We start from the raw sequence: 16,060 nt of genomic DNA, 5'->3' as shown, positions 1-16,060 counted from the left end.
TAAAGAAGTCTCTCATGCTCACCAAGGCTGCATTAAAGTATGTGACCCTGGACCACAAAACCAGTCATAAGGATCAATTTTTTTAAATTGAGATTTATACATCATCTGAAAGCTGAATAAATAAGCTTTCCAATAGCTGTTTCCATCCACCTATTTTTATGTGAATTTTGGATTTGCTAGATGGAAATGCCAAGATGCGCATAAATTCTAAAAATGCGCATAAAAAACGTATGTGCACAACTGAGTAGGTTAAACTTTTTATCCGATAAGAAAAAATGCGCATAAACTACGATGGAAACACATTTACCGAATAAATTCCTCCATGCGCATTGAAAAAGTCATGTGACTTTGCGCTATGAGATGGGATAACTTGACAAACCAGTGGACCGATCTCGTTCACAGCATCTATATGTTGTTTTGGTCGTTCTAAAATGCCCGAGGAAAGTCTGTCGTCAAAGTCTTACATGACTGCGTTCCCAAACAGCAGGCATCCACCTCTAAAAGCAATGACCGCATTTATTGTGTTTCGTCTGCTCTCTCTGAAGCACAAGTAATTTATTACATATGAAAATCATTATATTCAGTGGCTTCTCCTAGTTTTCTTGGAGACATTTAGTGCCAGTTTATCAGGAAGTGACAATTTTGTTCTCTTTGACTCGTTGGATGGAAACGGTGCTTTATTCGCAAATGTTTTATGCCATATTCCAGTTTTGCGCAAAAGTTAAATTTGCATGTTTGGATGGAAACATAGCTATTGATATATGGTTTGTTAGGATAGGACAATATTTGGCCGAGATACAACTATTTGAAAATCTGGAATTTTGGCTATTGCTACAAATATACCCAAGCGACTTAAGACTGGTTTTGTGGTCCAGGGTCACATATAAATGATACAGTAAAAACAGTGATATTGTGAAATATTACAATTTAAAGTAACTCTTTCTATTTTATTTTAAAATGTAACATTCCTTTGATGTCAGAATTTTCAGTAGACATTACCCTAAACTCCAATGTTGAAAGCAGTTATGTTTCTTAATATTGTTGTGAAAACCATGTACATTTTTTCAGGATTCTTTGATGACTAGAAAGTAAATAATATAATATACAGGGGTATTTTTTTTGTTCTGGTAGGTTCCTTCTAAAAGCGGCTGTCATGGTTCTGATATGGGTCTTTGCAACAGCATGATTCATTTTAATTACATGAAAATGATATGAATCAAAATTTGTTATTAAGGTACTCACATAGTCCTTCAGCTTATGCTTGAAGAAATGTCAATTTGCTCAAAATATTACAAGGAACATTGGATAGGAACAAGCGGCAGGGTCAGAAACACTTCATATATTTCATTATGTTCAGTTCAATGTCTAGTTTTGCCTGAAAATAATTCATTAGAACTAAAACATTTTATACTGAATAAAACTGGTGTTCTGCCAGAATGGGTTTTGTGGGTGGTTTTATATATAAAAATAATATTAATTAAATTATTATTATTATTAAAAATGAATAATATTTACTCTGCATTTTCCACATCTCAATAGGACTACTTGGATGCCTTGATCTCCAATTACTATGTAAGTGTTTTCCTGCTGTGCTTGACACTCTTTTCTTTTTCTTTCTCCAGTTCATTCAGTAATGTTCTATTTAATGCAACGTCTCTTCATTTCTCAAGCTTTGGCCTCCGGTGCAGATCGCCAATTTTTATTTCATCCCTCTCCACCACAGGTAAAGCTCTGGTTTTAAAAACCACCCTTTTTAGCCTCAAAAGTCAAGTGATCATTGATAATGATAATGCATCCATTGCAGCAGGGCACTAATCCAGCGGTGCTGAAGATTTAAGGGCGTCACTGGGAAAAGAACGTACAGGACGTGCCTCTGCAACACAGTGTGTGGCACAGCAGCATTATGAAAGCTTATTAAAGGGAACGAAGCTGAGATATCTTTTTAATTAGGCTCTCGTTTTCATTTTGACTATTGGGAGTTTTTAAAACAGATTTTTTGTTTGTGTGTTGTTTGATGCTACTGCTTTCTGGCACCTGAACTTCCACACTGGGATTAACAACTAGAGTCAGTCGGTCTATCTGTATCTATATCTATACACGCACGCACACACCTGGAAACCATCTGGATTTGTATTGTTTTCTGTATTCATGTTTTAAGACACGAATGTGATATTTGCATTTGGTCACATTCATTATAAATACATGATTTCTAATACAGTAATATGTTCATGCTTGCGTTTTTCAGATTGGCTGTTGTTCAGATTGTGGCTGTTGCCTGGAACGCTTACCTCTCCTGGAAAGCCAATAAGATGTAATGAGATGTTCCAGATTGACCACTACCTCACACACGGGAACATTTTTGTTTGTAGTTTTATTAAATAAATGTAGTAACAGACTCACACATAGGCGCACAAAGCTTACAGATGAAGTTTGCACAACAAAGGTCAAAGCTGACAATAACGTAATTCAGACCTCTGACATTTTATTAACCTTTGCAATTAACGCTATTTCAATATTTGTGATTATAGGTTCTGTAAAGAATTCTATACATTTGATTTATATGCCTATATTTAGCACTGTTTAGATGGTGAAATATGGTGTGTTGCTCACTTAAAACAGCAGGCCTGTTTGTTACAGGATGTGGCTGCATTTTGAGTCATTTTTGGTGTCTTCTGTGGTCACTAATTAAGTTCAGGAACATGTGATTGACAGAAGTGAAGTTATGGGCGTTACATCTTCTACTAGGGCATTGCATTGATTAACACAATACAATAATGTGTACAAAATACATCTTTCACAGATGCCAGACCATTCATTCCCTTTATTTTTAATGCATTTTACAACTCCTTCAAGTACTGAAACATCATGAAAAATTCAAAGGACATAAAAAATATTTAAAAATAATGCATCACGTTAAAACAACACACAAGACATCAACACTTTAAATTAAAAGCCAAATAATACAAATGTTTACAACCAAGCTTTAAAACTAGATTTATTAGTGGTGACTAATTTCAAGGGGCAAGCCTTTCCATGATCTAGGCCCTGTGTTCATCATAAAAACATCACTCATACCTGAATCTCTTCAAAGTATTTTATCCAAGACAGTAAATCTATCAAATATGTCTTATTTTCCGATTTCTATGTATGAAGAATCTTGTTAACCCATTATTAACTTATCCTTATGTCATGTGCTTTAGCACATTTATGGACTGGTGAAATTGGTGTAGATGGTCTATATTTAAAAGGAAACGGCTGACATTGAAATCTTGGCCTGAATTTACAGATTTTTTTCTAGCACAGTGTTGAACCAATAGACCCTGTTCTTTGCTGCCCTTGCCAATAGGATGTAGGGCGGCTGTTCTTCAGTTTGACTGCAATTCACAGCTTCAGTCTGCAGATCAGCTCTATGACTGGACAAAGCTGTCACTGGATAACTAGTGGTGTATCTGCTAACTGTCATCCTTCCAAAAAAAATCAAATCACACCTACTGTTATTAGACTCTATATATATATATAATTTGTTTCTTCACACTGAGCAGGAAGGTAAAGCCATGTTTAGGATTTTCCTTCGAGAGCGTGTCAGGCTTATATAAATATCTCCGCATGTCCAGCTAATGCTTCATCACTCTGGGGAATTGACGGCTAGCCAGAAACAATAGTCAACAGTGACTAAACCTCTGCATCTGGCTGTTGAATGCGTTTTGCTCAGCCACTCTTTAAAACGTTATAATTTAGTTAGAAAGCATTTTAATTCATGACTACATGACATGGTGTATTTTTACTAATATTAATGTCAGTATTATAACGTGAAGTTCGCAAAAGTACTTCTAATACTGTGAATTTAGCTCACATACATTAATTCTAGACCGATTATTTTCAAATCATTTTTGTGTGTACTACCTAATAACAAACCACAGCCATATTGAAGTGTAAGATATGAAACAGAAATAATTTAATAAAAATATATGTACAACATTTACAGTTCCCATTATTGTTGCAGTCATATATATATATATATATATATATATATATATGAGCCAGCCAATGAATGCTGTCTGGCTGCATCTTGACGAATTTCAGCACCTTGGACAGAGACAGAGGCTTTCGTGTCCCCGTCGCGCTTCTGCTCTCCTCCAGACCACAGATGAGCAGCCATGCAGAAATCCATCACGACAGCAGCTCCTGAGCTCATTTTGCTCAGGTGCATTTAAAAAACAACAACAAGTGATTTAACAGTCAAAGGACCAATCAAAACATTAACTGACTACCTGTCCGTTACAACTTGTTTTATTGGATATATTGTCTTTGAAACCATGTTTATGACTTTGCAACACCATCAAGATGATGTTTTTTAACTGAAAACTTTGGAGAGATGAAGAAACGTCTCACTTTGTCCTTCGGATACAGCTCCTTTACTCCATTCTTCGTTTCAGTTCAGAATTGCCTCATTTACAAGCAGTTTATGCAGCTCGACTGACGTCAGTGGAGCGGTGTGTGATGTATATAACCATTGAGCTCCAGGAGCTTCACTCCAGTCTGTCTGCAAACACTCTTCCTTACAAGTACTTTTGAAGCAACAGAAGACGACCGAGTAAGTTACCTTGTATGACTTGCTTTCAGCTTCTTGACTGAGGCCATTCAAGCTTAGCTGCGAGCATGAGAATTTGTGTTGATATTGTACAGGACTGTCATTCTTGTTCATTGAGTTAGCTGATTGTTCAGTCAGGAGTAGGCTACATGGCGTCTGATTTCCAGATTCGGTTTATGTAGCTATTAAAGTAGATAAGTATTAATTCCGTTGTTTATTTTTACACATTTTTATTTTAAATTTTTTTATTATTTATTACGATAGTGGCATGACTATTATAGTTATTTAACCGCAGAACAGTGATCATGTTTGTGTTTTATTTTTATTCAATAATTTATTTGATATTTATTTGCTTTATAAGTTCAGATGCAAATTCTTTTAACGTATCACCGATTTTAGCTGATGCTCGATTTATACATTTATATATATATTGACATTATATCAATAATTTAATATTGCACATAAAATACAAGTCTATTTTCTATGTGCATTAATCTAATGTTCAATTAAAAATAGCCAACTCTTAATTTTGTAACTAATATTAATAATTTAAAAAATAATTGTTTATTCATTTTATAATTTATACTAGTACTTTTGTATTCGAATAAATCAAAATACGATTTTAAAATCCTGTAAATTTGCATTAGCACTTTTATATAAAGTTTTAATATAGATACTTAAAAATATACATATAAAAACACTTTTATCTCAGTTTTGCTATTTATATTAGCACTATTTGGTAATATTTACTAAAAAATACATTTAGGCTACTTTTTATTTATATAATTTAAAAAACACATATTACACATTCAATATCTTTTACTTAATTTAACAAAAATACACGAAACAACTAATTTCATAATGTCAATTTTGTCATTTTTATTAGCACTTTTATATTGGTTTACTTAAATACTGCATATACCAAAATACTAAATATATGTAGGCTACAAATTTTTTGTATACTTAATTTAAAAAGTTTCATTTGAATTTTGTCATTTATATCCGCACTAGGCCTGCAACCTATATGAACTTATACTTTTGATTTTACGCAATATAAAAATAACTCCTTTCGTAATCTCAAATTTGTATTTTAAATGAACACTTAACAGACACTTTTGCAGTGTAGTTGTGTACTAAACCTTTGGTTTGTAGTAACGCACCTGGCTGTTTCCCTCAGGAAGCGCGCTGCTGTGTCCAGCATGAAGCCCGTCCCTTTGGTCCTGCTCATAACTTCAGTCTTACTGACCACCCACATCCCGCTGAGCACCTGTCGACCCCGCGACCTGAGCCTCATGAACAGCCAGCTAGACGACGTGCTGTTAAACAGGGCAGGAGACGACGCCATGTCCTACCTCGTGGGCGAAAAACTCCTTCAGTATTTGCAAAGAAACCTCGGAGCGCAGAAGGCAGGCGGTGTCCTGCATCTCCCGCACTTCCCCACGGCGCAGCTGCGCTCTCCTCACGAGGACAACAGCTTAGAGGAGCTCACGGAGTTTTCCAAACGGAACGACGATCCTCCGATCTCCATCGACCTCACCTTCCACCTGCTGAGAAACATGATCGAAATGGCGCGAAACGAGAATCAAAGGGAACAGGCGGGACTGAACCGCAAATATCTAGATGAGGCTGGGAAGTAGCTGTAGCTCCATGATGATGCTTTCAATCTGCGAGTAAAGATCAAGCTCAATGCACTCTTTCACACCCCCAAACTCTCGCTAAAGCATATGACATTCACCGATGCCTCCTGCTGACCCACACTCTTACAAATAAAGGTTCTTCAGTGGTTCCTTGCCACTGCAGAGAACCTCCATCTCGTTCTTGAGTTGGCTGAGGTTCTTTGGAGAGTTAAAAAAAAAAAAGTTCTTCAGATCAGGCTGTTGGTTTCTGCATTCCAACATGAAGAACAACAGAAAAAAAAAGTTCTAAAAGGTTCACGTATGGCATCAGTGTTATGTGGAACCTTTATTTTTAAGAGTGTCATCTATCTGTTCACCAGAAGAGTTTCTGGTGACCTGCTGCTGTCTCCATCACCTCTGGACCATTTCAGAACCAGGAACCGCATGCAAGAGTCACACAACAGACCTACCAGGACCTCAGAACGCTGATCAGTCAGGGTGGTTCACATGTAACCAAATTGAGAAACCAATCAATCTACAATTGACTTGTGCCCTTTGAGTGTTTACAGTTATTGGCCTCCTATTTAGAGTTACACTCTTTAAAAACAAAGGTTCTTAATTGGCATCTGTGGTTCCATGAAGAACGTTTAACGTCCATGGAAACTTTATAGTGGTTCTTTAGACGATTAAAATGTTCTTCACACTAAGAACGAAAAGGTTCTTTTTAGAACTGTTCACTGAAAGCTTTAGAAGGTTTTTCTAAGGCATGGCTGTGAAACCCCTCTTTTGGAACCTTTGTTTTTCAAATGTGTATAAATGGAAGAAATATTACAAATCCTGCTAATTAGTATTGAGTTATTCTCAATGAAGTAAAAGAAGGCCACTGTAAAGAGCAATTTCTGTTCGGCTGGTTTGGTTGCATCCTCGCACTTTGCCAGAGTTTTCTCATTTCATGAAATGCTATACTTTGGTAATATTACCAATATTTACCACACACATAATGCCAGATGCTCACTGTATACTACGTGCAAAAGTATGTTCTCCTCACGTGGGAAACGATGATCTGTAGCACTTCAACCAAGAGGCTTACCCACATTTTGTGACAATAATGTTGGACAATATTACAAAGTGCTTGAGATATACTGTACATTGTATATTGCTTATCATTATGTAAATTACATATTATATTGCACCTAAATGCAAACATTACTTTGTATTTTGAACATGAATCTGCAGAAATAAATGAGTCTACATGCCTTTTACAAGTAACTGCAAACATGTAAACCTCATTATCACCCATTAAAAGTGCTAATGATCACAGCAGACACAGGTTTATAGGAAGCCAGCATCATTGACATTTACACAGGCATTAACGGCACACAGAACATAAAAACACAAGTGGTGAGTAACAGGTGAGATGCCACTATGGAAATTGCTGTACATTATTTTGAAATGAACTGAAGGGCTGTAACAGTATTAATCCAAAAAGCTTTTTTTTTAATGTGATTCTACTAGTTGATCTAGGTAGTGATTTATCATTCGTTTTAAATGAGATGTCTTGGTTGAGTGTATTCGTAGATAAATGTAGAATTATTAGCCTGTCTATGTCATACAAATCATTCACCACTTAAAATATGAAGCATCTTTATTTGAAAGTGAAAAATACACTATAAGGCTACAAACAAACAAATGACTAAAAAAATAAATAAACATCTGGGTTGTCCAAATATATATGTATATACACTACCATTCAAAGTTTGATGTATAAGATTATAGTAAGATTTTATTTGCTAAAAATAGAATTTTAAATATATTCAGCAAGGAAGCATTAAATACTTTTAGTAAACACTTCTTTACAATAAGGTCTCATTTGTTAACATTAGTTAATGCATTAACTAACATGAACTAACAATGAACAATATTTTTACACCATTTATACATTTTTGTTAATGTTAGTTGATAAAAATTTTCATGTTCATGTTAATTCACAGTGCATTTACTAATGTTAACAGATACAACTTTAAATTTTAATAATGTATTAGTTTTGAACTTAATATTAACTTAATAAATGCTATATAATTATTGTTCATGTTAACTAATATAGTTAATGTTAACAACTGAAACCTTATTATAAAGTGTGACCACAGTTTTATATACAGTTTTATGTACTGATCATTAAAAGTTTTGGTTTACAATAATATATTATATATATTAGCCAATGAATGAGGTCTGTCTGCGTCTTGAAAAATTTCAGCACCTTGGACAGAGACGGAGCCTTTCGTGTCCCCGTCACGCACTTCTGCTCTCCTCTTGGCCACAAATGAGCAGCCACGCAAAAATCCATCACGACCGCAGCTCCTTAGCATTAGCACCAAGTGATTTTAAAGTCTAAGGACCAATAAAACCATTAACTGATCACCTGTCTGTTACAACTTCGGATATATTGTCTTTGAAACCAAGTTTATGACTTTGCAACAGTATCAAGATGACCTTTTCTGATTGAAAACTTTGGAGAGACAAAGAAACGTCTCACTTTGTCCTTCGGCTCTACAGCTCCTTTACTCCACTCTTCGTTTCACTTCAGAATTGCCTCATTTACAAGCAGTTTATGCAGCTCGACTGACGTCAGTGGAGCGGTGTGTGATGTATATAACCATTGAGCTCCAGGAGCTTCACTCCAGTCTGTCTGCAAACACTCTTCCTTACAAGTACTTTTGAAGCAACAGAAGACGACCGAGTAAGTTACCTTGTATGACTTGCTTTCAGCTTCTTGACTGAGGCCATTCAAGCTTAGCTGCGAGCATGAGAATTTGTGTTGATATTGTACAGGACTGTCATTCTTGTTCATTGAGTTAGCTGATTGTTCAGTCAGGAGTAGGCTACATGGCGTCTGATTTCCAGATTCGGTTTATGTAGCTATTAAAGTAGATAAGTATTAATTCCGTTGTTTATTTTTACACATTTTTATTTTAAATTTTTTTATTATTTATTACGATAGTGGCATGACTATTATAGTTATTTAACCGCAGAACAGTGATCATGTTTGTGTTTTATTTTTATTCAATAATTTATTTGATATTTATTTGCTTTATAAGTTCAGATGCAAATTCTTTTAACGTATCACCGATTTTAGCTGATGCTCGATTTATACATTTATATATATATTGACATTATATCAATAATTTAATATTGCACATAAAATACAAGTCTATTTTCTATGTGCATTAATCTAATGTTCAATTAAAAATAGCCAACTCTTAATTTTGTAACTAATATTAATAATTTAAAAAATAATTGTTTATTCATTTTATAATTTATACTAGTACTTTTGTATTCGAATAAATCAAAATACGATTTTAAAATCCTGTAAATTTGCATTAGCACTTTTATATAAAGTTTTAATATAGATACTTAAAAATATACATATAAAAACACTTTTATCTCAGTTTTGCTATTTATATTAGCACTATTTGGTAATATTTACTAAAAAATACATTTAGGCTACTTTTTATTTATATAATTTAAAAAACATATTACACATTCAATATCTTTTACTTAATTTAACAAAAATACACGAAACAACTAATTTCATAATGTCAATTTTGTCATTTTTATTAGCACTTTTATATTGGTTTACTTAAATATTGCATATACCAAAATACTAAATATATGTAGGCTACAAATTTTTTGTATACTTACTTTAAAAAGTTTCATTTGAATTTTGTCATTTATATCCGCACTAGGCCTGCAACCTATGAACTTATACTTTTTTGATTTTACGCAATATAAAAATAACTCCTTTCGTAATCTCAAATTTGTATTTTAAATGAACACTTAACAGACACTTTTGCAGTGTAGTTGTGTACTAAACCTTTGGTTTGTAGTAACGCACCTGGCTGTTTCCCTCAGGAAGCGCGCTGCTGTGTCCAGCATGAAGCCCGTCCCTTTGGTCCTGCTCATAACTTCAGTCTTACTGACCACCCACATCCCGCTGAGCACCTGTCGACCCCGCGACCTGAGCCTCATGAACAGCCAGCTAGACGACGTGCTGTTAAACAGGGCAGGAGACGACGCCATGTCCTACCTCGTGGGCGAAAAACTCCTTCAGTATTTGCAAAGAAACCTCGGAGCGCAGAAGGCAGGCGGTGTCCTGCATCTCCCGCACTTCCCCACGGCGCAGCTGCGCTCTCCTCACGAGGACAACAGCTTAGAGGAGCTCACGGAGTTTTCCAAACGGAACGACGATCCTCCGATCTCCATCGACCTCACCTTCCACCTGCTGAGAAACATGATCGAAATGGCGCGAAACGAGAATCAAAGGGAACAGGCGGGACTGAACCGCAAATATCTAGATGAGGCTGGGAAGTAGCTGTAGCTCCATGATGATGCTTTCAATCTGCGAGTAAAGATCAAGCTCAATGCACTCTTTCACACCCCCAAACTCTCGCTAAAGCATATGACATTCACCGATGCCTCCTGCTGACCCACACTCTTACAAATAAAGGTTCTTCAGTGGTTCCTTGCCACTGCAGAGAACCTCCATCTCGTTCTTGAGTTGGCTGAGGTTCTTTGGAGAGTTAAAAAAAAAAAGTTCTTCAGATCAGGCTGTTGGTTTCTGCATTCCAACATGAAGAACAACAGAAAAAAAAAGTTCTAAAAGGTTCACGTATGGCATCAGTGTTATGTGGAACCTTTATTTTTAAGAGTGGCATCTATCTGTTCACCAGAAGAGTTTCTGGTGACCTGCTGCTGTCTCCATCACCTCTGGACCATTTCAGAACCAGGAACCGCATGCAAGAGTCACACAACAGACCTACCAGGACCTCAGAACGCTGATCAGTCAGGGTGGTTCACATGTAACCAAATTGAGAAACCAATCAATCTACAATTGACTTGTGCCCTTTGAGTGTTTACAGTTATTGGCCTCCTATTTAGAGTTACACTCTTTAAAAACAAAGGTTCTTAATTGGCATCTGTGGTTCCATGAAGAACGTTTAACGTCCATGGAAACTTTATAGTGGTTCTTTAGACGATTAAAATGTTCTTCACACTAAGAACGAAAAGGTTCTTTTTAGAACTGTTCACTGAAAGCTTTAGAAGGTTTTTCTAAGGCATGGCTGTGAAACCCCTCTTTTGGAACCTTTGTTTTTCAAATGTGTATAAATGGAAGAAATATTACAAATCCTGCTAATTAGTATTGAGTTATTCTCAATGAAGTAAAAGAAGGCCACTGTAAAGAGCAATTTCTGTTCGGCTGGTTTGGTTGCATCCTCGCACTTTGCCAGAGTTTTCTCATTTCATGAAATGCTATACTTTGGTAATATTACCAATATTTACCACACACATAATGCCAGATGCTCACTGTATACTACGTGCAAAAGTATGTTCTCCTCACGTGGGAAACGATGATCTGTAGCACTTCAACCAAGAGGCTTACCCACATTTTGTGACAATAATGTTGGACAATATTACAAAGTGCTTGAGATATACTGTACATTGTATATTGCTTATCATTATGTAAATTACATATTATATTGCACCTAAATGCAAACATTACTTTGTATTTTGAACATGAATCTGCAGAAATAAATGAGTCTACATGCCTTTTACAAGTAACTGCAAACATGTAAACCTCATTATCACCCATTAAAAGTGCTAATGATCACAGCAGACACAGGTTTATAGGAAGCCAGCATCATTGACATTTACACAGGCATTAACGGCACACAGAACATAAAAACACAAGTGGTGAGTAACAGGTGAGATGCCACTATGGAAATTGCTGTACATTATTTTGAAATGTTACATGCATATAATGAACTGAAGGGCTGTAACAGTATTAATCCAAAAAGCTTTTTTTTTAATGTGATTCTACTAGTTGATCTAGGTAGTGATTTATCATTCGTTTTAAATGAGATATCTTGGTTGAGTGTATTCGTAGATAAATGTAGAATTATTAGCCTGTCTATGTCATACAAATCATTCACCACTTAAAATATGAAGCATCTTTATTTGAAAGTGAAAAATACACTATAAGGCTACAAACAAACAAATGACTAAAAAAATAAATAAACATCTGGGTTGTCCAAATATATATGTATATACACTATCATTCAAAGTTTGATGTATAAGATTATAGTAATCACATGTAACCAAATTGAGAAACCAATCAATCTACAATTGACTTGTGCCCTTTGAGTGTTTACAGTTATTGGCCTCCTATTTAGAGTTACACTCTTTAAAAACAAAGGTTCTTAATTGGCATCTGTGGTTCCATGAAGAACGTTTAACGTCCATGGAAACTTTATAGTGGTTCTTTAGACGATTAAAATGTTCTTCACACTAAGAACGAAAAGGTTCTTTTTAGAACTGTTCACTGAAAGCTTTAGAAGGTTTTTCTAAGGCATGGCTGTGAAACCCCTCTTTTGGAACCTTTGTTTTTCAAATGTGTATAAATGGAAGAAATATTACAAATCCTGCTAATTAGTATTGAGTTATTCTCAATGAAGTAAAAGAAGGCCACTGTAAAGAGCAATTTCTGTTCGGCTGGTTTGGTTGCATCCTCGCACTTTGCCAGAGTTTTCTCATTTCATGAAATGCTATACTTTGGTAATATTACCAATATTTACCACACACATAATGCCAGATGCTCACTGTATACTACGTGCAAAAGTATGTTCTCCTCACGTGGGAAACGATGATCTGTAGCACTTCAACCAAGAGGCTTACCCACATTTTGTGACAATAATGTTGGACAATATTACAAAGTGCTTGAGATATACTGTACATTGTATATTGCTTATCATTATGTAAATTACATATTATATTGCACCTAAATGCAAACATTACTTTGTATTTTGAACATGAATCTGCAGAAATAAATGAGTCTACATGCCTTTTACAAGTAACTGCAAACATGTAAACCTCATTATCACCCATTAAAAGTGCTAATGATCACAGCAGACACAGGTTTATAGGAAGCCAGCATCATTGACATTTACACAGGCATTAACGGCACACAGAACATAAAAACACAAGTGGTGAGTAACAGGTGAGATGCCACTATGGAAATTGCTGTACATTATTTTGAAATGTTACATGCATATAATGAACTGAAGGGCTGTAACAGTATTAATCCAAAAAGCTTTTTTTTTAATGTGATTCTACTAGTTGATCTAGGTAGTGATTTATCATTCGTTTTAAATGAGATATCTTGGTTGAGTGTATTCGTAGATAAATGTAGAATTATTAGCCTGTCTATGTCATACAAATCATTCACCACTTAAAATATGAAGCATCTTTATTTGAAAGTGAAAAATACACTATAAGGCTACAAACAAACAAATGACAAAAAAAATAAATAAACATCTGGGTTGTCCAAATATATATGTATATACACTACCATTCAAAGTTTGATGTATAAGATTATAGTAAGATTTTATTTGCTAAAAATAGAATTTTAAATATATTCAGCAGGGAAGCATTAAATACTTTTAGTAAACACTTTTACATTGACAAAAAAAATATATATAAAAAATGCTTTTCTTTTGGACTTTCTATTCTTAAATAAAGATAAAATTCAGTTTTTCTATTTATATACAGCTATTTAAATTACACTTAAGATATATTAAAATAGAAACTTATTTCTAAACGGTAATATTTCACAATATTACCATTTTACCAGGAGCATAAGAGACTTAAGCATTTAAAAAAAAAAGAATAAAACATTGAAAAAAAATTACTGATCCCTTTGAATGGTAATTTGCATATATATATATATATATATATATAAGCATCGTTAGCTAACTATGGTCGTTAGTTCCATTGAACTCTATAGGTAACAACGGAACTTGCGACCATAGTTGCTTTTGAGAAACGCACCCCAGGATGTTGAAGCTATGAAGAAATTTGTAATTCCTCTTACTGAACTATAGCTCAGAGTTTTAGGACCACAAAATACCAGATGAAAGAAGCTCTTGCCATGTTGAAAGGATTAAAGCAAACCTCCTCCTTACAGTCTCTCAGCTATTTTCCAAGTTAAGCCCGGTTTGTAGTATGCCTCTTAGAAACAACTTTTACACCTTGGTTAGTAAGTTTTGTATATTTACTCACCCACATGTTGTCCCAAACATGACTTACTTCATTACGAAGATAAACAAAAACGATAAATTATACATAATGAAAGTGAATGGTGATCAGGGGCTGTTGAGCTTCCAAAACAACTAACTAAATAATAAATCACATCAAATGTAGTCCATTTGTAGTCTAATCATGCACTCTAGTTCACTAAAGCCACATGAATGCAAGGGGAGTAAGGAAGAGATTGAAATTTAAATCAATGCATTTTGACAAGAAAAGGAGCATTGACTAAGAATTAATTAATAGGATGCCCATTATCCACAAGTTGATATGATTCTTTGGGGCCTTATAAGATATAGGAGAATATGGAGCTCATTCTTGAGGATTAAAAAGGGTGAAGCCCAAACTGAGCAAAAATATGCAATTTGGTGCTGTTGCTGATATTTATATGGCCAAAAAAGTAAGTCATAATTCTGATAGCTTGTAATGTAAATCAATATGATTTTCAAAACAGAATAACGGACTACTTCCATAAAAAGTATATAAATCACTCTATATCTCCCAATAATGTTTTAGTAAGATGATATTTAAATGTTTAATTTTATGATCAACGCTGTGTAGTTTGTATTGTGGGGGGCACAACATATAATACAACACCATGACGATTGAGAGATTTGCAAATATAAACCTTACTCAAAATCCTGATGCATCATATTTGATTGACACGATTTTTCTTAAAAAGAAATGACGTGTGGATAATCAAGTAAACCTACTGGCTTCAGTCCAGTAAGTGTTCATCTTTAAATATTACTAACAATATAAAAATTATTCTTACTTTACAAAAATCAGTAGATTTCACAGCAATATTGTACAGCAAAAAGACACATGAACCAGAAGGTGAACGTTTTCAGAATTATACTAAAATGCCTTTTATTTGCTAAAAATTTATAAACAGATGACAGAAGGCATGTAACAGATTGTGTACAATAAGGCAAAGTATGGATCATTTAGAGGCCTTAGAAATTGGTGTATCAAATATGATACAGCAGGCTTTATAGAGTTCAGTTCAAAATAGTTTTCAGACCATCATGTACATAAATAAAAGTTAGAACATGTAAAGAAGTACAAAGAAAAGTCTAAACCCCTTAACCGTCACCCCCCATGTTTTAAAATAGGCATGAAAGTGCACTATCCAAACTTAAATTGTTGTAATTTATGAACACTTTGGAATACAGACACAAGGTTGGTCTCTTTTTAAAGACGACAATCAGCAGAATTTTTTCAAAAAATGTAAGTATTAAAAAGTTATAGAAGTTTAAATTTATTGTAAAGAAAATACACTGTACTAATTTTATTATATTTTATATATAATAAATATTTTACATAACAGGTTTTACTCTAAAATTGCTATAAAATTTAAGCCTTCTGTCTAAATAAGTTATGTTCCAAATTTGAAGTTGATCTGAAAAAAATGTAGGTTTCTGTGAGATTTTATATACCACAAAAAGCCACCGGGTGCCATCCAAACTCCATTGATTTTTTTTTTAATGCATTTTTCTGTAACATATATGTTGACATTTCTCTGGCGATTTTGCTTCTACCACCAAATATGGAATCCTGAGACTCAGACCTTTCCAGTGATATGTTTTTTGTCAAGATTATAAAAAGTTTTGATTGTAAAAGACCGTAATACATTTTGTAATAGGACACTTGACACCGCCCACTAAGGGGGAGGAGATCGCCAAAACATTTTAAAGTACCATTTCCATGGTAA

General features: G+C 34.5%; 3 protein-coding genes across 5 annotated transcripts in view; all 3 read left to right on the top strand.

Moving 5' to 3' along the window:
• The window catches only part of mpv17 (mitochondrial inner membrane protein MPV17), a 29,123-nt gene extending 26,337 nt beyond the window's left edge, over positions 1-2,786 (top strand). The window contains exons 6-8 of one of the 3 annotated variants that reach the window (XM_016470798.1): positions 1,540-1,572; positions 1,671-1,723; positions 2,246-2,786. In XM_016470798.1, the coding sequence (XP_016326284.1) occupies positions 1,540-1,572; positions 1,671-1,723; positions 2,246-2,315 (156 nt within the window). In that variant the 3' untranslated portion in view covers positions 2,316-2,786. The other 2 variants (XM_016470800.1, XM_016470799.1) reach the window with 2 other exon arrangements.
• A 1,714-nt stretch (positions 2,787-4,500) lies between these two features.
• On the top strand, positions 4,501-6,552 carry LOC107676229 (UI-like). Its single transcript, XM_016470732.1, is given in 3 exon segments — positions 4,501-4,533; positions 4,536-4,594; positions 5,769-6,552. Coding segments are annotated over 3 exon segments (552 nt in total). The 3' UTR covers positions 6,229-6,552.
• A 1,887-nt stretch (positions 6,553-8,439) lies between these two features.
• LOC107676227 (UI-like) lies at positions 8,440-11,819 on the top strand. The gene is given in 3 exon segments (XM_016470730.1): positions 8,440-8,883; positions 8,886-8,944; positions 10,117-11,819. Coding segments are annotated over 3 exon segments (552 nt in total). The 5' UTR covers positions 8,440-8,850; the 3' UTR covers positions 10,577-11,819.
• The last annotated feature ends 4,241 nt before the right edge of the window (positions 11,820-16,060 follow it).

This window comes from Sinocyclocheilus anshuiensis, unplaced genomic scaffold (genome assembly GCF_001515605.1).
Source record: "Sinocyclocheilus anshuiensis isolate Anshui unplaced genomic scaffold, SAMN03320099.WGS_v1.1 scaffold2322, whole genome shotgun sequence".
Classification (NCBI taxonomy): domain Eukaryota; kingdom Metazoa; phylum Chordata; class Actinopteri; order Cypriniformes; family Cyprinidae; genus Sinocyclocheilus; species Sinocyclocheilus anshuiensis.
This window is presented reverse-complemented; position numbering and strand designations above follow the sequence as displayed.